Raw genomic sequence first — 25,117 nt, 5'->3', positions numbered from 1 at the left:
TTATTTAGATGTCAGTGTTAAACTCCTAAATGTAGACACCTGTCTTACAGCAAACACTGCCATTGATTGACAACGGAATTGTACATATTTCATGTTGCTTTCACAATTATAACTTTTGGATCTCCATGCTGCCACTCACTTCAGATTCTGAGGAAGTGTCATATGCCTCGAGGCTTCACATCACTTGGGGAACTACCAGCATCTCCAAATGATTCAGGGATCAAGATCCGTTTACTCTAGAGTATAAATGTAGCTCCCTGCAACTTCAACTTCCTTTGTGTGGCAAGAAGTTCCTGTGGGCCAATACAGTTGGGTTCCCAAATTGATACAGCAGTCTTGACATACGCATATTACTTTATGAATGTGGAAAATCCAACAGCCATAAAGCTAATCTAAGCCTAGAAGTTTTACTATAATGTACTTTTCCTGATGTTTGTTCTGTGAAGGAGACACAGGTCCTTCTGTGTTCTCAGGAGGGGAAGGGAAAGGAGAATACAGGTCTCACAGATAATATAATAGTAATGATTATTGTTCAACCAGTGACATGCAAGAATATTGAGAGCATATCTCAGGTGGACAGAATCTTGCTATAGCCTTCTCAAACAACAGAATTATTTGAGAACTGCCCAGGCTGGTTCATACTTATACAGGGATAATAAAAATGCAGCTGTTAGTTTGAGCTTTGTTTTTAAGGAGAGTAAGATGAGAAAGCTAAAAACAACCCGTAACACGTAACACTTGTAATGATTCTCACTGAGAACCAAAATTAATCTCAAAATACATGTCAGAGCCAAAATAGAAACACTGCATGCTGATAATGTAAGGACAGTGAGAGAACCAAAACCTCAATTATTTGCATATCCATAGTCAACAGTGTATCTTAAAGACTTTAATTGTAATCCTCATTCCCACCAGTGTTGATGGACTAACAGATTTTTAAAATACTATTTAGCAAAATGCCTGAATGCCTAACATTGTGCAGAGATAAGAGGGTATGTTGCTTGCCTGAAAGGCAGGTTTATTTGATGTGGTCCTGCAGTGTGATCATATGCACAAAAATTACATCTGGACTGTAAAAGTCTGACATACATGAAACCATTCTTTATGTGTGTCACAAGACTTGTCCTGAATTCTACAGAAAACAATAGACCAAGTATTAGGTGTGGGTGGCTGTTAACAGGTGGTAGAAGGCCACATAAGTATGAATTGAGGATACCGATGTGAAGGAATGGGAGGAATGGGACATGTACCATGGAATGCATTTATCACTATAAAATAAATATAATTGATTTTCCTTTATGGAACTGTAAGTAGAAAGTATTTTGTTTTCCCAGTCAAATAACTGTGATGGTAAGCAATTATGGTACAATCCAAAAAAAATTTATTTTGGTATAATGTTCACCAGCCATGAAGGACTTTTTAAAAACAATGTTTCAAGTGGTTTAGAATGTTTCCTCTCTGCAAGGAAAAGAATTAAAGTGCCAGAGGTTTTTCATTCTTGCAAAGATGCTAATTTTCACCTTTGTAATGTTTGCATACTATTCATTATTCATGCGTTTTTTTCAGTGTAAGCAGAATGGGACATAGACTAGATTCCAACACAAGTTGAAGGTGATCTTACATTTCTCCATTTTAAAGAAAGATTAGCTATTCAAACCATGGATTCAGTTATTATTTGTTTTTTCTGGAAAGTAATGAAATTTACTATACTATATTATACTAACTATAATCCCCAGAAAAAAATACAGACCAGTCTTGCTAGAAGGCTCTTGATGTCTATAGGGATCAGATTAAATAGTAAGGTATCAGTAATTTTAGTCATGTATAATCTAGCCTTTTCTCTCCCCTTCAAATCTGTATTGCTGAGTTAGGTCTTCATAGTCATGGTCTTGCATGTTAGGTCTTCAACAGTCCAAAGCAAGCACCATGCCTAATCCCTCCTGTCCTCTGATGTGACACAAGCGATGAACAAATTGTTATGGTTATGGTCTAAAGGCTAGACTTCCTTCATAGCAACTGGTATTGCCTCTACTTCAATTCGTGAAACAACATTCATTCATTACACAGTTTTCTTCTACAGGTTGACAAGAATGCTACACTCGTGGTGAGAGAGCCAAAGTGTAAGTACATAAGACAAATCAAAGCTAAACCACTCAGCTTAATATTTTTTCTATGGACCATAAACGTTTCTTGTATCTTCAGTCGAAATAATGTGTATCTCTACTGATAACTTGCTTTGTCCTTTTTTTCGCACATAGTTCTAACAAAATAAGTTGAAGCATCTTGAAGGCTTTGATGGTAAATAATTTTTGAAAAGTTTGTTTATGACATATTCTGAAAACAGGCCCCAATCACACACCTCAAGGAAGATATTCTCTATTGATGTAACTTAACCGTACCGCTCTTCCTTCCACCCATGCCACCTTTTCTGCTTCCTCAACATCAGAGCTTGCAATGATGTGCAGGCAACAAAACAGATGTAAGGAAAGGGAATAGGAAAGTTCTAAGGTGCAAATTAAAAAGGTTCATAAGGTTGTAAACAATATACTGGAGCTCTCTGTTTATGTTTTAAGCATCAGTGAAAGATATGAAAATGGCAACCACAGAATTTAACTCTCCATTTTGTGAAAAAATGAGAACAGAATTTCCTATATATCAAATAATTTGTTAGCCAGACAGGACTGTCAACTCATTTCTTACTTTGTAAGTCATCATACCAATATTAGACTGTAACAGAATTCAGTTATTATTGATCTGAAATTACTATGAATTACTATTCTGGATATAGTGTATTCTCAATATATAGAACAGACTATATTATATTACACACACTTTAAAGATGCCCACAGAATTTGTTAATTTAATTCCAGTCATCAGATATATTTGTTTCTAGGCTATCAATGCACATAAAATGAAAGCTGCAAACTGAGAGAGAAGAATCATAGATATAGATTCATTGAATCGTTTGGGTTGGAATGGACCTTTAAAGGTCATCTAGTCCCACAATACTAAATTATAATCATGCTAATTTTTGAGATGCTGAAGGAAGCTTTGCCAGTTTTAGTCTTGGGTAATAACACCAAGTCTTATTCTTCACCCTACAGTTATTACACTAACTTAAAAGGAGAGTCCTAATTTTTGCTGTATAAGTAGGATCGGAACAGGTCCCATTTCCCCAGAGGATTTAATACATTTTAATGAGTTTTATGTCGATATGTGCCTCAGAGGAGGAGATTGAGTAGAGCTGATGTAAATACACTTGCTTTTTTGTCTTTCTCACCAAAGAATGAAAATCTAGGGCAGAGGATATGAAGGACACAAATGGAATGCTAAACATAAGGAAAATAAATTGAATGGCATCATATTTCCTAATTGCCGGACAGACTTGATCTTAATCCATTTCAGACTGTTCTTAGTTTAAACATACATCCCAAGACTTACTTGTCAATCGTAACATTCAATAGCTTTGTGGGTTTTTCAGTTCCCTAACTTAAGCTAAATGAAAAGAACAGACCTACAACTTCTTGTTGCAAATCTTTTACAGACTGAATTGAGAAAACAGATCTACGTTGTCTTGATTTTGACAGTGCTAAAGGTGCTATTGAGACATGTTTAGTTTCTTCCTGTGCTTGCTGTTTGATTGTATGATGTGTATTGAAGCTGGGTGTTTAAAATAGGAAAACAGATTTATATCTACATACTTCAAACATTACCCCACTTGTTACAGATGTGTTTCTGAAGTATGTAAGGAAGCTCAACTAGAAAATATTCTCATTAACAGAAAAAAAGTAATTCTTTAGAAATTCTCAGCACTGAAAGCAGAATAGTTTATTTTTTTAATTTTTTTTTCCTGAAAAAGTAATGCTTTAACCTAGCATTACTGTCTTTCTCATGTTGTAGTTGAAGCAACTTAATGATATGTCAACTTCTCTAAATGTAACAAAGGGAAGGCTTTTAAAATTTTTTTAAAATAAATTATTACCTTTTAATTCTGTAATAGGCAGAGAGTTAGTTAACAGACTAAGCCATTATGAAATCTAATATACCTGGAATAAGTTTCCACAAAACATACTTGGGGTTCTGCATTGATACATATTTCATATTTAGAAGAAATGTACATATTTTTCCTTAGCTAAACAGTAATGTTTTGTAGGCTGTTCAGAATAATTTGTGGCTATTTATAAATTAACTTTCACTTAAAAATAAAAATCCGATTTGTACATCAATGTCTGACATAAAGGGATAAATATTCCATTCCACTAACAGTGATCTAAAGTTCTAACATAAATATCTTTTTGAACTTGTAAAATGACTGCTGAAAACCATCTGCATGCTACATGCTCAAGGTAGTGTGCTCCTCAGAAATCTGCTTTGAGACATTCAGAAAAGGTTTCCTCTTCAGTACCTCAAGTACATTTTTTTAAATATATAAATCTAGATAACATTTATTTTTCTGCAACAAGCATTATTAAGTCACTAGGTAGATTAGTTTATTAATTATATTAATTATTAAGTATATTAATTAGTTTATTAATTATATTAAGATATATCTTTCATGTCCACAATTACATTAACACTTGAGAATGCAGTTTTAATTTTAGTCTCCTTAATTAAAAATGTGTCAATTTACTCCATTAGCACTCACCCACAAAGGTAAGCAGGATCACCAACAAAAGGATAAGGGCACAGATGCACGGAATCAGTATTAGAAGCAAAAGTCGAAGGAATTTGGCAGAAGCCAGTTTCTGAGAGCAACCATCCTCCATATTATCCTCATCTGTTCCTAAGACCTGAAAAACAAAAAAGCACAGTTTTATCATTCTGGTATCAATTAGTAACTCCTATGTTTTCAATAGTAGTCCTCCCCATTACACAGAACATCTGTATGATTTAAATGTAAATGGCTTTTAGATTCTTAATGAAAAGATGTACGTAAACTTCCTTTTTGGTGGACAGCCTAGCGTAATCCATACAATTTAGTTTAGTTCACCCAGTATCCACAGATTTACAGCTTCATTGAAATTTCTAAACATTTCTGATTAACTAGAAGTTCAATAAGCATTTCATTTGAAAAAATGTAAAATACACAATAAAATTAAGAAATAAGGCTAAATATGGCTTATTTTATAATTAAAAATAATCTATTACTAATTATGCAAGAGCTCCATGTTCTTAAGTTTCTTTTATTAAGGAATCAAGCCACTATTATAATCTTTGTTTTAAGTGACAATAGAAGTGATAAGGACTGTTCCACTTATTATGCACAATAATGCTGTCTCATTTTTTAAGTACTTTACTAAATTATAATATCACAGAATTCTGCAGAGTTTGCCACTAATATTTTCTGTTCTATAAATGGAATATAGAGGAATACAGAAAAATTATTTTCTGAATTTGGTTGATCTGCACGAAGTGAAAAAATTCAAACCTTTGCAAAAGGCTAAGGCAAAAGCCTAAACATATATTCAATATATGTATTTTTAAACATAGCTCCATTCAGACTATGATCTCATACACTGGAAAAATGTCATATTTTGTAAACAGAAACAAAAACAAAATTCTAAATTAATATTTAATAGCAAGATGGAAATTCTTGTTAGGAAGTTAATACATCTTTATTCAAAATTTACTAAAAATAATTACAATTTTCCCTGTGATAAGGTGAAATTAAACAATAGGATTATATCATTCCAGACAATGTCTCCCCAAAGATGACTAATAGTTTATCCTCTTTGTCAGGAAGTTCTATCATATTGAAGCTGGTCGTGGCAGGACACAAGAGTGTAAATGCATCCATTACTCTGACAGCCTCTCCCCAAAGAACCTCAAGAGACTGAGGTCTACAACATATATATTATTAGACTTGTGCCAGACTCTGTGGGTTATCCCTTCCGCTAGCTCTGCTGTAAGTGCCTCTCTGTGAAGAATAGGTTACCAGACTGACAGGTACAAATGGAAGTTGAACTGTTTCTTAAGGAATTGCTGCACAGAGACTAGATTTATATCCCCTCAACCTCACTGCCCATCTTACTGCCTTGACTGAGAAGTCTATAGGCCTAAGTGGCATTTACAGCATAATTTTCCATCATTCTGCAAAGTCTCTTGTTCCAGCATGGCACAAAGACTATTTGTAAGGAAATTTTCCTTGCTGATAATTTTAGAATTATCATCTGTTTCTGATACTCCTGGTTACTAGATGTTGCAGACACTGTACAAAAAGAAGAAATTAAGAAAACTTCATTTGTGCAGTTCATATGTACCTTTTCTGATACTGCTATGGATCACATGTTATCTGATCTCCTTGAGACCCCCATCCAATGCAGTGTCCGATATGACTTTTTTGCTACTTCCACTGTTCAAAGAGAAGACCAAGTAACGTTGAAAATGCATACGGTACCAGCATGGTGTGAGGTGTTAGCAGGATCTCACTTGATAACCTTCTTCTTATTCCAGTGATTTAGTCTCCACACCATCCTACCACTGGGCTTATCTTAAGCAGGGTGTAAACTGATGGTCAGCTTAAAGATGGTGGAGTTATCTGAACATCTGAAACAGCCAGCTCAGAGTGAGACTAAGAAGAGTGGTAGCTCTGCCTAGTGAAAAGGTACAGCCTGGTTGAGTTGACAAGGTCTGTAATCTGATCATCACTATTTGCACAACAAGAGAAATATAAAGAACTTTGGAGAGAGTTAATTGGTTGTCAGAAATGTCTGTCTTAATCAACAGCTTAATCAGAAGTTGAAAATGCTGCAATCCAAGATTTTGGGATGTCTCAGATGAATTACTGCCCATACCCACAAGTAAATCCTCAAATATCCAGGCACAGATAAAGATAAGGATTTTAGTGAATTTTAGGAACCTAAATCCAAGTGACATTTAGACAATCCCTGCTTGACTATTTAACTTCCTGCAGTCCACACTTGCCTACATTTTCATATTAAAGTCTTCAAAGTCTGCCTGAAGTTTTGCTTCCTGTCATGCTGGAATATAGCAGCTTAGCAGCCACTCATGGCAGACTTCCCTGAATTCCATAACCTTGGTTTACGGAGCCTGTATTAGGCCCCCTTGGGAGGTCTGAGTGCAGGTAACAGAGGAATAACACAGTTCTGTTAAGAATACAGATCTCACAAAACACAGCTGCCATAACTACTTTTGAAAGCACAGCCAAAAAAAAAAAAGGGAGAAAAATGGCATAAAATTGCCCTTCCTAACAGTGGAGTGCTTACAGTGCTCCTGCAGGAAGTGGGGCTGTTGAGTTCAATTCCCTCTTCAGCCTGAAGCAGTTAAAAATTAGATCTACAACGCAGTAGAGTATCACAACTGCGTGAACATAGACTCCTCCTGAACATGGACTCCTCCTGAATCACAGCACACCATCCCTTGAAGTCACAATATTCTGTAAAAAAGAACACAGTTCTGCTGGGCTAGATAACAGGGAGCAGGACCGTCACTACACAGCCCAGTGATTAGGGCACTCAGGAGTGGACTCTTAGTTTCTTCAAGAGAAACTAACATAAGATCCAGCTCATTTTCCTAAAGGAATGACTCCCAATCAAGATGCACTTCTTGCAAATCCCAGGCAAAAGTGCCCAACTCTACCCAGTGTAATACAAGGTAAATGCTGATCCATGACTCCACAAAGAGTTTGTCTTAGGAGTAAAAACCTTACATTATCAATAAACAACAAAATTTTATTCTCAAAGAATTGAGAAAATGCATAGAAATAGTATTCATCATCAATTTTTTTACGCCTCTTTTGAAGAAGAGGTGATATTGAATATTTTGGAGGTACGGGAGATCTTAATCATCCCAAGCACAAGTGTATAACTGAGAGCAGTTACCACCACTGCTGTACAGATGCCTCAGAGTTAACCTAGGAGAAACATTAAATGTGTGCCAATGAAAACAGTGAGCTTCTTGTGTTCTTTCTGTGCGAAATTTTTTCTAAAGTCTATTGGCACTGTGGATACTAGCTATTTCAGGCAAATGTTCATACTAAAGGAGAACCTCAGATATTTTCTTTCTTGTCAACTCCTGAAAGCAACAATAAACCTCTATCTTTGCATTGACAATTTACTACCACAGATTTTAAAAGGGACTGTTGTATCCAAATTTGCTTTCAGTGACTGCTCAAGAAAAGAATGTTGGATTGTGAAAGACATGCTTCTCTAAACACCACAAATTGCTAGTTTTGTGTAATAGCAAAGTAAATATTTATAGGCAATTAAACAGCATGTTGTATTTTTCCCTTCTACAGGAAAAGACCTCATGAAAAACACTAAACCTGTGTAAAATCATCATTGGTGACTCAGCAAGCATAAACCTAATTTTTCCAGTTTTCCAGTTTTGCCAGTTCCATCACTTGAACATCTACATGGGTTTTTTCCATCAATTGATGTGGTGAATATGAAATAAAACTAGAGAAGGTGCTAATGATTCCTATATCAACAATGAGAATTTAATGAAGTGTCTTACAGATAAACATGAATACATTACACCTACTCTTTATATATTCCCTGATATTGTTTCTTTTCCTCTTGCCACCAAATATTGCAGTACACAATGAATATATGCAGCAGTTTTAAGTGCTTTGGTATGCCAATTGTATCTGCATAAACTTCAGACATGCTCTGTCCTCTCAGTTCTAATAAATAATGAAGTAGAGGCATAAATAATGAAGTAGAGGCATAAATAATGGACTAAAGGCATAAATAACGGAATCTGCAGAGAAAAATGGACCTGTAGAAGGAAACAGGGGTGCTACATGCTTATTCACTTGGCTCACTTCAAGCTTCCAGGTTAGTGGCCAAGATAAGAAACCAGTCTCTCTCAACTCTCTCTGTAGTCAATAGTTTCTCTGAATCATTCTAAGTCTGTAAAACTGAGGTACCTTGTAGATACACATTTATGTCCCCTTCCAAGGGAAGGGCAAGAAGACTTAGGACCATAATCCTTCAAGGCAGATTGAAAGAAAGTAACTCTAAATGCTGGAGAGTTTTGGCATAAAATAGATTTAGCACAGCACTGGACCAAAACATATTTTCAATACTTGAAGAACACTGGTGCAAGTTCCCTTCCTACCACTGTTGTCAGAAAACTCAATTCAAGAAAGACATTTTTTAATTAAATACTGTGTGCACCATAGTTAGGAGATGTCAGTGTTTGTTTTTTAAGGCAACAAGTCATTTGCTTTTAATACAATCAGATTTTGTATTAAACAAGAATATACTCAAAATACAGGATGCTTAAAAACATCAGATAGTTTCTTCTGACAGGTAAAAAATTCTGTCCCTAATGAAATGCCATTAACCACTACTTACCTGAGTGCCATTCTTTCAGTAATGGCTGCAATAAAAGAAATACACCATGAAGTAACTGAGCTAATTTCAGTGCAGATTTTTAAAAAATCCTAGACTAATCTAGCCTGCTGAACCAGACTGCTCACAATTGATTTTCTGAAACCACAGAGTCAGAAAAAAGTAAGATGGAAAAGAAATACAGTCCCATCTGACTACAGAAAGACTAAAAATTCCTTGGAACAAAATTCACAGCTTATCTTCTGCAAGATGTGGGGAGAATTTGATCTCATGGGTGTCATTTCAATAACATGCCTGTTATATTAAAGCACAAAAATGACAGATTACATTAAGATTTATGGGTGAAAAGCCTTTGGTAGTGTGCAATTTTCCTTTTAGACACAAAAAGTATCTAAGTTACTAGTCTATAAACCAGCCTGAATCACGGTATAAGCATTTGACAAAAATATCTCCTGCTGTTGTCACCACAAACCTAACAGATGTTCTCCCAATAAAGAAATATCATTAGGGCTAACAGTCTATTGTCATTATCTTCTGTGCATGATAGGTCTCTACAAAGAAATGTAAAAGACAACTGTTGGATCAAAGGCACCAAAATATCTTGAGCAAGCCATACACCAAAGTACTATGTGGAATCTATGCTGGAAAGAAGACAAGTACTACCATGAAATGCAGAAAGAATGTCATTAGGGGGCAGTAAACAGGTGGCCTTGTAGAAGTCCTCACAGTCATACAATCATAGAATCATAGAACAGTTTGATTTGGAAGGAACCTTCAAAGGTCCTCTAGTCCAATGCCATTGAGGAATCTGCAACCCAGCCAAGCAATAGTTCCTGTATGGAATACATGTTAGATTATGAAGCCTATCTGCAGTTCTTTCCATATCCTTGATATTGTTCCTCGTCTAATGTTGAAGCAATGCTCTGTTGTCAGCTTCTGTGATTTTATCAACTCTCATGATGCTGGTCTTAAAGCTCTAGATATTGGATTCACATGACCATACCAGCCATTACAGCTTTCCTTTCCCTGGAAGGGAAGATGGTTCCCAGTTCTCATGAGTACAACACAAAAACTGAACATGCAAAGTGTCAATGTTTAAACACACAACAGCATATACAAAGAAATTTAAACATACTCCTCCTTACAGCCTCCTTTGACCAACCCACAATATTCAAACACCTGGGGCCGAGTAACAGAAGCTGCAAATGTTCTACATTTTTTATCAGTTTTGTCCTGTTCCCATGAAAACTTGGGTATCAGCAATGCACTTCTATTTGACTACTTTATTATCAAAAAAATATTAACATCATGCTTTAAAAGTCACTGTAACAAGTAGAAAGTATAAGATAAATCCTCCAAAGGTACAGGCAAAGTCAGATGCTAAAAACAGGAACAAGGTTTTGCATAATCTTTCATTTTCAGTGTTACAGGAATCAGAGTGCCAAACTGAAATGGACCAACTGAAGAAAGAATGTTAAAGCAGACTAAGAAATTGGATAGTAGGCAATTTTTGTCTGCAGATACAAGTAATACTCAAGTTCCAGTGTACATGAATTTAAGAACAAAAGTGCCATAGTTACTCTGAAAGGAAATAGTGCAATTTAGGGGGAGAAAAAAAAACACTTTTCATACAGCAAGGAAGAAAAAGAAAAACACAACACTTTTCATACAGCAAGGCAGTGAACATGAGAAGCATGTTATTATCACAGGAATTGTTATCTGCACAGTGAAATGCACTAGTTTTCCTGAGTTCAAGTTCATTGTAATCCTGTAACTTCTCCCAGGAAAACCCATACCCTCAAACGAATTACAAATTGCTGACATAATTCATTCAAAGTTCATTTTGATGACCAGACCTCCTTTCCAACCCATGAAGTAAAATAGTCTGACTTACCCCTATTTTAACCACTGAAATATAAACAGAGTCATCATACCAATCTGAAATACACGGTATCCCATAAGGGAGATGTCATATAAAGTTGGGCACATCTTTCCAAAAGAAATATTTGGTTGATGCTAGATACCATGTCCAGCCAGATTCTTTTGGCTGAAGGAGAACCTGAAATTCCTTTAACCTTCCTAACTTAAATTTTCACTTAAAGCAAGTAGAGCATAACTGTGTCAGTGATGTTTCTTCTGTGTAGAGAAGACACAATGTGTAAAGTAAGGTGATATTTTGCCTTTCAGACTACCATAGAGACCCATTAACCATTTATTCTGTTCAGGTGACCTTTCAAGCTGTTATTAATCTAGCATGAGACACAGTGTAGTAAAAATCCAAACATAGCATCACCAGAAGTCAACAATTCAGACTAATGGATATTGGTGTGGTATTCTTTTCTTCATTTCTGTCGCACAAATTTGGGGTTCTTAACTCCTGACAAATAATTTCAGCAGTTTTGTGAGCCACTGAGAGAACTTCGGAACTGAGAAATTGTGGAGATACACATGAGAAGTTCAGAAGAGACAAGGTTACATTCAGGTATGTCTCACCCAGCTCTGTGACAATGTAGTTCTGATGCTGCTCCAGCTTGAGTTTGAGACAGAGACAGCGAGCGGTAAGTTTGCCGAGACAAAATCCAAACACAACTATGGTGTTCCAAATATCTGTGTGTTTGAGATCCTGCACTGCTGCCTGCCAAGCTCAATCTCCTTTGGAGCATGCCTACAGTGCTGTCCAAACAGCGTGACTGCAGACCCCTCAGACATAACCCACCCTCACTTTGAACTTTCTAGCAGAGGTACGACCAGCTATCTGAGTCACTGACACATTGAGTTCCAAATCTGTTTTTATCCAGGATGACAGACGAATGCTGTGCTCCCAGTGGTGATACCAGTGTCCAAGTTACTATCTTACAGTGTATGCTTAGTTTAAGAGACCTAGCTCCTGGTGCAACACCTCTTTCATAATTCAACCTTCCCTTTCTGAAGGCTTTGAGGGAGGTGGAAATAAGTTGGTCACTCAGACATAAGCACTACAGCCAGGAGATCTGGAGCTCTGAGGAACTTATTCTTATTTTATCCAGCTCTTTTGAGAAAGTCTCTAGTGTTTTATCTTGGCAATGTAGTGGATTATAAAGGCACTTAGAAAAACATCTATTTGATACTGAAATTAATCTAAATAAATAATGTAATAATTGGTCTCCCTGAGAAGACTTGATTTAGAAATCAGAAACTTATTCATATGCAAACTATTGACCTTGGTTCTCCATTACAAGTGATCTAAGCTTAACATCTCATGGAAAGGGGCAGAAGTGCAAAAGGATTTTCTAGGGTTCCGTGTATCTAGCTGGTGTGATACAAACAACTGCTCTTCACCTCATTTAAAATGCAAATTAGACACCGTTTAGCCATCAATATAGGGTCAATACTGATCACTCTTCAAAATTTGAATTAGAAGGGAGGGAAAAAAGGATATTTATCACTAGTAGAGCACAGTAGCATCACCTCTTCAACAGCGATATGTTTGAATCTCTTTTTTCAAGAGAAGCGCTGGTGAATAATGATTCCACTTTGGCATAAATGTTAATTATATAAATGTTAATATTTACTGATACATTGTACATATTTACAATTATTTATAATTTCACTGATGTCAACTTGCAACTACAATGGATGCTTCACCTATTTACAATGGAACTTTGTTGAATTTTCAAGAACATTCAGATTAAGAAATAGTTTAGCTGATGGCAAACTTACTACAATTCTAAGCTCTCTCTTCTTTATTACTAACAGCTGGTGTTGCCATGTCTCATAAGCTGAGCAAGATTTAGTAAACATATGGAAGATATCAAAGATTTTTCAAAAACTGAAGTGTCTATGGATGACATTCATTTTAAGAACTAGACTATGGTTAGCATTATCTGATCTTTCTCAATACCAGAACATGAACAACATTATCCTCATTCAGCCTACCTCAGCAGGCAGTGGGAAAGTGTTTTGGGGAAATTAATCTTTAATTAATGCAGAATTTATGCTTTGGGTATTATTAGTTTTCTTTAAGTTTCTAGGGCTTGCAAAAGTTACTCATGAAAGTTTCAACAGTGCCATGCTGTTTTTCTGAACACACCCAGAAACCACTCTAATGCCTTACTGACTACCCAGATGTTCACTGCATTGAGATTTGCTAAGCAAGTAGAGCAGCGATGGCAAGTTTCTGGCTATACATTGCTGAGAATCACAGTTCAACAGGCAGGGGAATAACACAGTACTCACTTCAGGTTCCTGCTTTGCTGGGAATTCAGTAAGCAAATGCCTGCACAAAAGCCACCAGCAGCAGCAAACAAAACTGGAAACCATTAAAAAAAAAATTTAAAAAAAAATCTTAGTGGCCTAATTTGTGACAATAAGAAGATTTTGAAAAAAACATTCTGAGGGCGGTGAAGGGATATAGTTAGAGGAAAACTTCCTCTTAAAAGCAGCTTTCAAGCTTGGAAAACTAGAATGGACAAAAAGAAATCCTGCCTGCCCTGTGGCTCCCACTCAGTGTATCAATCACTGCCTGTGTAGTAATCCCACCAGAAGCCCCATCCTGCACAAGGCAACTAGACCTCACAGTTGGACATACCTTTTTTTTTCCTATTAATGCCTGATCAGTAGGCTTAGCCTTCTGAACTTAGAGGTGACCAGGACATCATATATGTGCCATATGCATTGCTGATTACACAATCATTTAACCTATTTAAAATCAGAAGCTTTCAATGACATGGGTGCTAAACTGGAATGCAAGCTAAACAAATGGGAGGAATCTTCTTAAAAGCATTTGTCTCCTTATGTTTCATGCATTTCTTACTCATTTTTCTCTAAAATGTATATATTATTCCTACACTATAAATATATACTGAGAAGAAATTTGGATTTAAATGTGTAATGTTAACTTCACAGCACTGACTTTTCTCTGAATTGTGAATAAAAGATACTAACCATTGGACCAAGGATAAGAGCAGCAGCAGTATTAATCAAAGGAATGGACATGATTTAGAGTCAAGGCAAACTTCACCTCTTCAGCATAGCTGGATATTTATTTTTTGCCTTCCCAAAGATGAAAATGGACTTACACAATATCTCCCAGGTCAATAACCTACTAGCTATAATATTTAGAGGTGACTCATTCATTTTTCAATAGGATACCACTTTGTTCAGAAACAGGTCATCTTTGAAAATTTTCCATCATAGAATCATAGAATAGTTTGGTTGGAAGGGAGCTTTTATGGTCATTTAGTACAACCCCCCTTGCAATGAGCAGGAACACCTTCAACTAGGTCAGGCTGCTCAGAGCCCAGTCCAGCCTGACCTTGAATGTTTCCAGGGATGGGGCATCTACTACCTCTGTGGGCACCCTGTGCCAGGGTTTCACCACTCTCATTGGCAAAAATATTTCTTCCTTATATCTAGTCTAAATCTACCCTCTTTTAGTTTAAAACCATTAGCCCTTGTCCTATCGCAGCAGGCCTCGCTAAAATGTCTGTCCCCATCTTTCTTATAAGCCTCCTTTAAGTACCGGAAGGCTACAATAAGGTCTGCCCAGAGCATTCTCTTCTCCAGGCTGAACAACCCCAACTCTCTCAGCCTGTCCTCACAGGAGAAAAGTTCCATCCGTCGGATCATTTCTGTAGCCCTCCTCTGGACCCGCTCCAACTGATCCATGTCTTTCCTGTGCTGAGGGCTCCAGAGCTGGACACAGTATGCCAGGTGGGGTCTCATCAGAGCAGAGTAGAGGGGCAGAATCCCTTCCCTTGACCTGCTGGCCACCCTTCTTTGGATGCAGCCCAGGATGTGGTTGGCCTTCTGGGCTACGAGTGCACATTGCCGGCTCATGTCCAGCTTTTCATGCAGCAGTACCCCCAAGTCCTTCTTGGCAGGGCTGCTCTCGATCCCTTCATCCTCCAGCCTGTACTGATACTGGGGATTGCCCTTACCCAGGTGCAGGACCCTGCACTTGGCCTTGTTGAACCTCATGAGGTCTACACGGGCCCACTTCTTAAGCTTGTCCAGGTCCATCTGGATGGCATCCAGTCCCTCAGGCATGTCAACCACACCACTCAGCTTGGTGTCACCTGCAAACTTGCTGAGGGTGCACTCAATCCCACTGTCTATGTCATTGATGAAGGTACTGAAGAGTACTGGTCCCAATACAGACCCCAGAGGGACACCACTCGTCACTGATCTGCATCTGGACATTGAGCCATTGACCCCTACTCTCTGGATGTGACCATCCAATCAATAGTAGGAGCAAAGAAAGAGAAGGATATTTTTTGAAACTACCAAGACATCTTGACAGAAATAACTGAAGCAGTGACTAGAGATTAAACCTATTCTTTATTGTCGAAGTTATGAAACAATGAACTGATGCAGAAAACTCAAGATTAATTGAGTTAATAAGGCACTTAGATTGGTATACGTGTTTGACTATGACTTTGATATAGTATCAAAGTTTTATGGACCACATAAGGATTTGTAGGATAAAAACTTCCATCTAAGTCACTGTGACAGTAACAGTCTGGTGAATTATTTTGTCAAAGAAGAAAAATCCTACTATATTTATGGCTAGGACTATTCAATATTTCATCCCTAGAACAGATGCCAGCTTTCCTCCCATTCACGTTTTCTTTGGAAATCTCCAGGAGCCACATAATAATCCTATCTATGATGAGAAAAAAGCAAATGGAAACCACCTGGGTTCTTAGCCCTTCCAGACCACTATCAACACTATTCCATATACTCTTTATAGGGAAAAGGAGAATAGTTAATAACTTCTAAACACATTCAATCATCATTTCAGATTTCCTTTCCAGCCTTGTCTACATGCACTACAAATTATTTAAACTTACACCTTTAAAATGGCTGAGCAGGGACAAACCAAACCTTAAAAAAGACATTTACTACTTAATTCTTTTGTTACATAGTTGCTACAAATCAAATAGCAAGGTAAAAGAGCTACTTACTCTACAGTACCTGGTATTCTTTCAGATATTTTGTCCATTCGGACAATATTCATACATGCACAGAACCAGCCCCTCAGCCACATCTGTCCCTCAACACCATGCAATGGCTAAAAAGCTCAGGCTGTTAAGGCAGAGTAGGTTCAGCCATCTGTGTTTCTTCCTGAAGATGCGAAAATTCAGGACGTTGGGAAAGCCTGATGACTGCAGCATGTTCTCTGTCTATAGTCTCCAGGTCCTAGTGGTTCTGGGACAGCTTTATAATCCACCGAGCACAAGATCTGACATCAGAAGCAGGAGCAATGGAAGAAATCTCCATGTCATACCATTGGCCCACAAAAGTCCAGAGCAGACATAACTGTATATTACAGATATATACTGTATTATTACATGAATGCAGAGCTGCAGGTCTGAGATACCTTGGATGGAAAGCTCCTCAATAGTATCACTGGTTTTATTTCCAAGAGAATGCTCTGACTGCTTTCTGAAGTCTAACGAGATGAACAATACAAGGAACACATAAGCGATTTCTTACTGCTTCATTCAGAGGCACCAAGGGGAAAAAATGAGAGTGTCTTTTCCTAGGAAATGCTTCCCGAGTCTGAGATGCTCTCAAGCAACTTCCAGTAATATTGGAGTGACAGTATAGGCTATTTTGAAACTAGGAGCTCTTTGAGGTGATGAGCAATGGCAATTGCTCTGGGCACTTACTGTTAAATCACTCTTAAGTTAAATCTCTCTGGTATCAAACAAACCAGGCATGGAAGATTCTAGCACTAGGTTCTGTATATGGCAGAACTGGGTGTTGCAGGTTTGAGGAAGAGAAGAATGGAAGAGAAACTTTGACAATCACTGACCAGCTAGTCCCAAAGCATGAGCACCATCCATTGAGCATTGATTTTGAACTCTCTCTGAACTACGACACATGAACTGGAATAGATGCAGTCTGATGCAGTCCCAAAGAAGGAAACGCATGTCTACCTTCAGTTCCTTTCCCCGACAGACTGCGTGAAGATGACTTAAATGTTCAATATAGAAAATGCATCTTTTGCAAGAAAAAGTGAGCCTTGGAATTCACTAAGAGCAGTAGCTTACAGGAGCACCTGCAATGATGCAACCTGTCATCTTTCCCAGAGGTTTACAGGAGCTGTCCCCCATGGATTATTCTATGAGGAATAGTTTTTAAGCTGCCTCAGTCTGTGTGTCCTCTCTGAAAAAAAAGCCATATGTATTGATTTAGCCTGTATGCAAAGACTGGAGTCCCACAGAATGCACACTGTTGTGGAAAACATGCTTTGTAATAAGGAGCAGGGCTTGAATCATCAAAGCATAAACTTCACCACTCCAAAGCAGCTCTGGCAGTATCTGATTTTCAGCCTCTTTTCCCTTTCTACAGGGCAATGCACTAAAAACTACCTTATGCTGGCAACAACGCTAACAAAAACAGAGAATTATAAAGTTTGTGGCACCCAAATAAGCAGATGCTGCAGGGGTTCCACTCTAATAACAGAGATGGTGAAAAGCAGCTGGATTCATTTCATCCCTTCATGATTTGGGGATTGGAGAAGAGGGGTAGGGGAGCAAACTGCCATGGAGGTAACACTGCCACTTTGATCAGTTGTGAGCAAACATACTTTCCCAAGCTGATGCTATGATGAAGCGTCCACCACTTCTAGATAATTCAGCCCCTGATTACATGGACATCTGTACTGGGTGTAGGCCGCAAGATGCTGGCAGTGGGGGGACTGCAGGGATGGCCTCCATGAGAAGAGACCAAGGGCTGTCCCATGCTGGACATAGCCAGTTCCAACTGGGTCTGCACCACAGGACACAGCTGAGACCCATTAGCCAAGCTGGTGGTGCCACTGTGAAAACATACTTAAGAAAGGGCAAAAAACACCACCCAGGAAGAAGTGGAAAAAGTGTGAGAAACAGCAGTGCAAACACCAAGATCAGAGGAGAAGTAGGTGCTCCATGGCAGAGCAGATACTCCCAAAAGGACCATGGGGGATGCACATCAGAGCAGAGGAGGAGTGAGAAGGAAGGAGCAGCAGAGAAGAACCACAGCCCACCCCTGCACCGTTCGTTGCCTTACTGAAGGGACTGAGTGCCACCTGTGGCTATAAGGGGGGAGGAGAGGAGTCTGAAGTGAAGCTGAGCCTGGGAATGGGGGAGGAGAGGTATTTTCCCCAAGTGTTTTAAAGCTTGCTGCTTTTTTGTTTTTGTTTTTGTTTCACGATACCTGAATCGGTATTTAAATATTAATATTAATCAGTAATAAACTCATTTCCTCCAGTCGAGTCTGTATTGCCCACAACAGTAAGTTAGCTCACCAGCTTTAACCTCCAGATAATTCAGATTTTGCAGGTAAAACAACCAGAAATAACAGGATATGCAAAAATAAATACTTACAAGCATCACTTTAAATTATAGTGGCTTGAAACCATAGCTAAGGAGAATCTATCCCTTCAGGGCACAAGGTAGGTACGGGATGAAACCTAACTCAAGACTTCAGAGATAGCAGGATTCTTGTCTCTTTTTGAAACGACAAGCTCTTGCTTGATTGTTGCTTCATTATTATTTTTACATTTAGGATATTAAGCCATTACCCCTATTTCTTTCATGTTTGCTGATTTAGAAAGACAAGCCGAAATTAAAAACACTACTTGGAAGGGAACTACCTGTTCCACAGCAGAAGAGTAGCAATGAATTGTGCTTCCATCTGACAGTTACAAAACGATAGAAGACTCTACCTTTAGGGTATTAAAGCGCACATCGATTCGGATGGAGGGGTGAAAGCTCTCAACGCCGCGCCGGCGGGCCGCGCGGGCCTGGGCGCTGCAGGCAGGCGCGCTGGAGCTCTTCGCGCGGGGGGAGCCGTTAGCGTGAGGGGAGCGGTTAGCGCGAGGGGAGCGGTTAGCGCGGGGAGAGCCGTTAGACTGAGGGGAGCGGTCAGCGCGAGGGAAGCCGTTAGCGCGAGGGCAGCCGTTAGCGTGAGGGGAGCGGTCAGCGCGAGGGCAGCCCTTCGCGCTAGGGAAGCGGTCAGCGCCCGGGCGGCTGCGGCACCGAGAGCCTCTGGGCCCCGGCGCTAGGACGTGCCGGAGGGGCTACCCGGTTGCTCTATTTTTACTACGGTATTTTTTGCATTCAGACTTTCCACTGCAGGCGGCCCGGGTCAGGGGATCCGCTCTGCCGGGGGAATCTAACAGGTCAGCCCGGCTAAGAGTTATTTATAGAGGGGCGAGGGACAGAGGGAAGGGATGCGATCGGCATCATATTCTGTCGCGGGGCTGCGGACTGGGAGAGGCACGCACGAACGAGCCGGCTCCCCCGCTCCCCGTCCCTCAGCACAGCCGGGCAAGGCGCCTGTGGCGGGGAAACCCCAAGCGCTGCGGCACGCCGTGCCGCCCTGCTTGACCTGCTCTTGCCAGCCCGCCCGGCGCGGCCCGGGGAGAGGGGGCAGTCCGGGCCGGCCGGAGGACACAGAGGCTGCGATGTGAGCCAAGGAGGCAAGCTATCTAGGCAAGGCGCAGGTGCTCTTCCATCCCTCTTTCCCTCCCATTTTTCCTCATGCAGCCTCTCAGGAACTGAGGACCCACCTCACACATACATTAACTCCCCCAGTTACAGATCCCAGCAAGTAGAGGGGGACTTTTATGCCCTGGCACCCAGACTAAAGCTCAGGACAGTTCCAGATGAAACTGCACATGACAAAAATTGACTGCAGAGGGTCACTAGAATTAAAAATACAGAGGCAATGAGGATAGTAAAGCTGGAGCCTGTCTTGCCACTGTCTCCAGAGGTGTGTGTGAAGACCTTTTCAAGGAGTATTTAAGATTTCCTTGTCCTATCTGACAATCCATCACTTCACAAGGGGTTATCGTCCACCTTTCTTCCCTGGCACTGTACTTAACCAGCCTGCCATTTGTAAGGTGCATTTCTTTTTGTGAGGGAAAGAAATTGGGACAGAGTAGAAACATCAGTGTTTCAAACTGTCATCAGACTGCCCCCCTCAAGCCCTGCTGCTTCACTGTTTCGTCTCAAAGGCATTTAAAAATCAGATGTCTGGCTGCCACATTTGGAAGGGCCTAGGCTGCATGTGCAAGTGGCCTGACACCCACCTCTGCCAAACGCTGGCTGGCATTCAGAAACAGGGCATTCATCTGGCCTTGTAGGCACTTGCTGAGGATACCTGACATGCTGACAGGATTCAACTCTTCCCACACAATGTAGCAGCGGCCGCCATCTTTTAAAACCTGACCACACCAGGAGATGGTGCCATTGTGTGTAACTGCCTCACAGCGAGTGTTGTTCAGCCCGGAAGCAGATGACCTGGTACCCACGGCCTCTTGGTCCAGGTGGGGCCCAAAGGCACAGCTCCCATCTCTTAAGGAAGTGCATCTAGTTGCTTATATTGTGCCTGCTATATTGGGATGGCCTGAATCTGCTGAGCCTCAGCATGGCAAAGACACGCAGAGCCCCAGCCAGCCACTAGGCCACACCGATGGAAGCACTGTCTTCTCATTTGTGTACAAAGGGCTTCTTCAGAGTTCAGCATTTGTTGGTTCAAGCAGGTGAGAGCAGGAGCCACTGGGTTTCTTCACTGTATGTAACCTTCACAATAATCCCTTGCTTGTTCTGCCTTCTCTTGGAAGGACCGTTCCCCTTCTGGTAAATGAGATTTCTGTCTGTGTGCTTATCCACCTCAGCCTCTGCACACACTCCTCGCTTGGCCATGCAAGTAAGGACAAGAAATTATGCGTCTGGCAATACATGGACTTAGTGTAACGGCAGGACAGTAAAATGGTCCTCGAGGGAGCAGAGCGCTAAGACCTAAATATGTATATCAGCTTAGCCCGAAAAAAAAAAAAAAAAGTAGCTCCTACATTCTCCTACATTCAAGTAAGCCTGCATTTTTAAATAATTACTGGCACTGTTAACAGTCCTGGCTTTCATTTGTATCTGCAGACATCATCTAATACATAATTAACAGACAAACAATAATACAGATATATTAAACTGCCCTGTGTGCATTGCACATTTTACAGAACACCTCCAACCGTGACACATTTCAAATCACCTTATACTTTTGAGTCCCTGCACACTCAAGTTATGTACCCCAGGCACGCAGTCGAGCGCCAGCAGAGATTTCTGGAGAGGAAGTGGACGCTTTCTTCAGTATTTTAGCGTCCCAGCTCCAAAAAGGCCGAGGAAAAAACAGCGTTTCGTCCTGATGGTCCCGCCAGACACGGATAGCACAAGCAGGTTCCTCCGATCCGGGCACGCGAGCCGCGCTGCGTGGTCCAGCACCGCGATTGCCACCTGGAGAACACGCGCGCTGCGTGGCATTACAGGCGAGCTGGAGGGGCCGGGGCTCCCCCTCCGGGCAGAAAAGCCGTCTGCCGGGGAACCCCGTCAGCGGCTGGTGGAGGAGGGCAAAAGAGCCAGGAGTCTTCCCTTTCTAAAGGAGGTTTGGAGATTCTTCGGGACTCCCCTGTCCCCCCCCAGCTTCCTACAGAACCTCGATGTCCAAGGCACTAGGGAGATGTCACCGGCTCTTACAGAGCCCCATCAGCAGAGTGGTTCAACAGTTCCTTCCATTATTCGTTTACAGTTCTTTGGATTACCTCAGTGATACACTAATCCCGCGCTGCCTGCTTCACAGCACCTGAGAAGCTTGCAACAGAGACCGCCGAAGGCGGCATCCGTCACAAGAGCAAAACTACAGAATCACGACTTAGCCCTGCAGACTGGTCCATCTCTTTAGGAGCACAGGAAGGGTGTCAGCGGCCGTACGGAAAAATCCATTCCCACATTTTTACTGCTGAAAGCTAAACCTACCCAAGAGACTCCGTGAATGCATTAAAAGCTCGAGATACTTGATTTCACTTAAGGGCTTCACCATCTCAGCCAGACGGCTAATAATTTAAAATAAAGGTTAATTAATTAATCGTCTGCCATGAAATGCGTCCAAGGATCCTGCATTTTAAATCAAGTGGAGCCACGACACTGCTCGTGTATACCGGCCGCATCTGCAAACACCTAAAGCCCGCGGCTGCGCTGTGTCGGTCGCAGGCGGACTGGAGCGACGGTGCGGGACGCTCCCCCGCCCGATGGCTCAGCACTGCCCCGGGCCGCCCACCGGGCCCGCCGTGCCTCCCCCCGCGGCCGACGCCGGGGACGCCTGCTCCCCGGCTAGAGGAGGGATGGGCGGGCGCGGGGGGCTGAGCCCGTAGGGCCGCCCCGTACAAGCCCCCCGCGCCCGTCCAGCCTCTCCCACAGGGGCAGGCAAAGCATCCTCCGCCCCCTCATCCCTCCTCCCAAGGGGTGGGTAGGGAGACCGGGAACACCCGCGCTGTCCTCTTCAGACACCTGCAGCCACCCCAGGTATGTGGTGTTTCTCCCTGCAAGGATTAACTGCCTCCGTCCGTGGCCGTCCACGGTATGACCTCCCGTGGGTGGCGGCGGCCAGCGGTACCACCCCGCCGGACAGCCGGCGGGGGCGGAGAAGGAGTTCCTCCACCGACCCCAGGGTGCATCCCACGCGAGGGCGAAGCCAGCCCTCGCTGTTACCGGAGCCGCGGCCGCCGGTGGAGCTGCCGCTGCCGTCCTGCCGGAGGTGAAGCCCAAACTTTGCTCTTGCAAATCCCTGGCTGGACCTATTGCCGTCGGGCTGGGCACAACTGCTCCCCGCTCCCTCCAGCACCAGAGCAGCTAACAGGCACATCGGGCCCCCGGATCCTCCTCGTGGACCTTGTGAAGGGACGGGGCGAGGGGCGGCTCAGCTCTTCCTGACCCGCTAATAACGGCCACTCGTTAGTGCAGCTCACCTGCACCCCGCGCCCTGAACTCGCCCGTCCCCAGCACTTCCCCGCACGGCTGCGCAAGTTCCGCGGGACGGCTCCGCGGCGGCAGGTGGGTCGCAGGCGGTCGCTTGCCGCGCCCCCCGGGATACAGCACCGCCCCTGCCCGCGAGCCAGGGGTCCGCTCTCGCTACGGCGGATCGCAGAGCTCGGCGCAGGTCTCTCCCCTCCTTCGCTTGCCCGGGCAACCTGCCGCTCGGCCAGGGAGTGCCCCCGAGTGCGCTGCCCGCGGCACCCAGGCGGCCCCACGCGCGGAGGTGAGAGCCCATGGGCTCGCCTTACCCGGCTGGCGGAGAGGACCTGCCGGTAGCGCTCCTCCTCCGCAGGCAGGGCAGCGAACTGTTGCATGGAGAGCATGCCGCTGAGCCCCCACTGCTTTGGCCGCGCCCCCCCGCTTCTCTACCTCGGCCTCTGGCGAGACGCGGCCACCCGCCTCCCGCACACACACGGTTGCGGGGCGGGGGGGCTCCGCATTTTGTCTCGGCAGACTCCCCCCTCCCCCCTCCTCCACCCAATAATAATAAACCTCCGCGAGAAAGCCGGCACATCCCCACCCCTTTTGCACACAAGGCTCTACCCCTCGGGGACAAGCTGAGGGACAGCCCACTTGCTAATTTCGCCCTAAAGCCGTCCCCCGGGGAGGGCGGATGAGGTGGGCACAAGCCTTTGTCGTCTGTCGTGTTCCCCTCCCCCCCCCATAAAGGACGCCTTGTGGCGCCGCCGCGAAAGGCGCCAGGTGGCAAGATAAGCCTGAGCCACGGACGATGTGCGGGGCAGAAACCCGCGGAGCTTAGCCCTTGCCCCCCGTACCTTGGCTGGCTGGGGCCCCGCCGCCGGCGGGGGACAGGGGCCGAGCCGCGGCTGAAGTGACTCGAAGCCACCCCGGGGGCACGAACCTACCGGCGCTCACGGCCCGCCCAGCTGGAGCGCGGAGTTCGGAGCGGGGGACGGCGGGGCCGGACGGGGCCCCGGGTCCGTCCATCCGCCGTTCCCGCGCGTCGGAGGACCCGCCTGCCCTCCGGCTGCTCTATATTTCACGTTTCGGTCACGCAAAGGCTCTCCGAAAAGAGGGCTGCAAGCGGCGCCGGGCGCTGCCGCCGAAACTGCAGGAGCAGAGGGGAAGCGGCTACAGCAGGAGGAAACTCTCCCGGAGCCGGCGGCAGGTTCCTCCAGCTCCTTCCCCGTAGTCAGGCTCCGGTCCCAGCCCCTCTGGGGACCAGGCAAACCTGCCGTACCCCGTCCCTCTCGTGTCAGGAAGCGCTGCGTGGGAGGATCGCGGCGTCCGGGGACGCTGCACCTGTCCCGGCCGTGACCGAACCCAAGGACCCGAGGGCTGGAGGGGCGTGCTCGCCGCCGCAAACCTCTCGAAGTGAAGCCCTCCTGCCGAGAGAGGAGTGCCGCCTGAGGCTGCAAATGACAGCGCAAACGCCCCACCCCCACGAGACATCGGCTTTTAAGACTTACGGTTTAATGCACTTACACTCCCTCTTCCCTGCATCCGCACCCAACGGTGTCGGGTCCCGCTGAGAGCCCGGGTCTGTGTACGTTAAGGCAGCTCGCAAGCGCTACCCAAGAATGAAGAAGTCAACAGGACAAAAAGCATGGCTGATGGGCAGAAGCAGCTCGGGACCCTTCCAGGGGCCACAGAGAGCTGGCACTGGCACCACGACCGGCTTCTGAGATGACATTTGTAAAAGAGAAAGGCTTCCAGCTTTTACAGTGCATAATGTACAGTACATTACAAGTACATGCTTCCACTTTTTACAGTGCAAGGCTACATGCTAGCCTTCCAACGGTGAGTCGGAAACACACAAAAAATGTGAACCACCTCAACACAAATACGGCTTCTATTCCTGGTAACTGCTCTCGGCTATCAGTGAGGATGATATATAGAATTTCTTTATATAAGTCTAAGACAACCCCAGAAGAAGGTTGCAGCTTTTTCTCCAGATGATAGCTTTATTTCCATACCTTCACATTTAGATCCTGTCCCTTT

General features: G+C 43.2%; 1 protein-coding gene across 1 annotated transcript in view; it reads right to left on the bottom strand.

Moving 5' to 3' along the window:
• CORIN (corin, serine peptidase) overlaps nucleotides 1–23,568 on the bottom strand; it is a 152,355-nt gene extending 128,787 nt beyond the window's left edge. Inside the window, exons 1-2 of the mRNA XM_081999432.1 lie at nucleotides 23,404–23,568; nucleotides 4,646–4,790 (exon numbers count right to left, since the gene is read on the bottom strand). Coding sequence (XP_081855558.1) covers nucleotides 4,646–4,790; nucleotides 23,404–23,478 — 220 coding nt within the window. The 5' untranslated portion in view covers nucleotides 23,479–23,568. The remainder of the gene's footprint in view (nucleotides 1–4,645; nucleotides 4,791–23,403) is intronic.
• Nucleotides 23,569–25,117: the final 1,549 nt, after the last annotated feature.

The sequence above is a fragment of the Phaethon aethereus genome (genome assembly GCF_964289735.1).
Source record: "Phaethon aethereus genome assembly, chromosome: 4".
Taxonomy (NCBI): Eukaryota; Metazoa; Chordata; class Aves; order Phaethontiformes; family Phaethontidae; genus Phaethon; species Phaethon aethereus.
The sequence above is the reverse complement of the archived record's forward strand: the minus strand, read 5'-3'. Positions and strand labels throughout refer to the sequence as shown.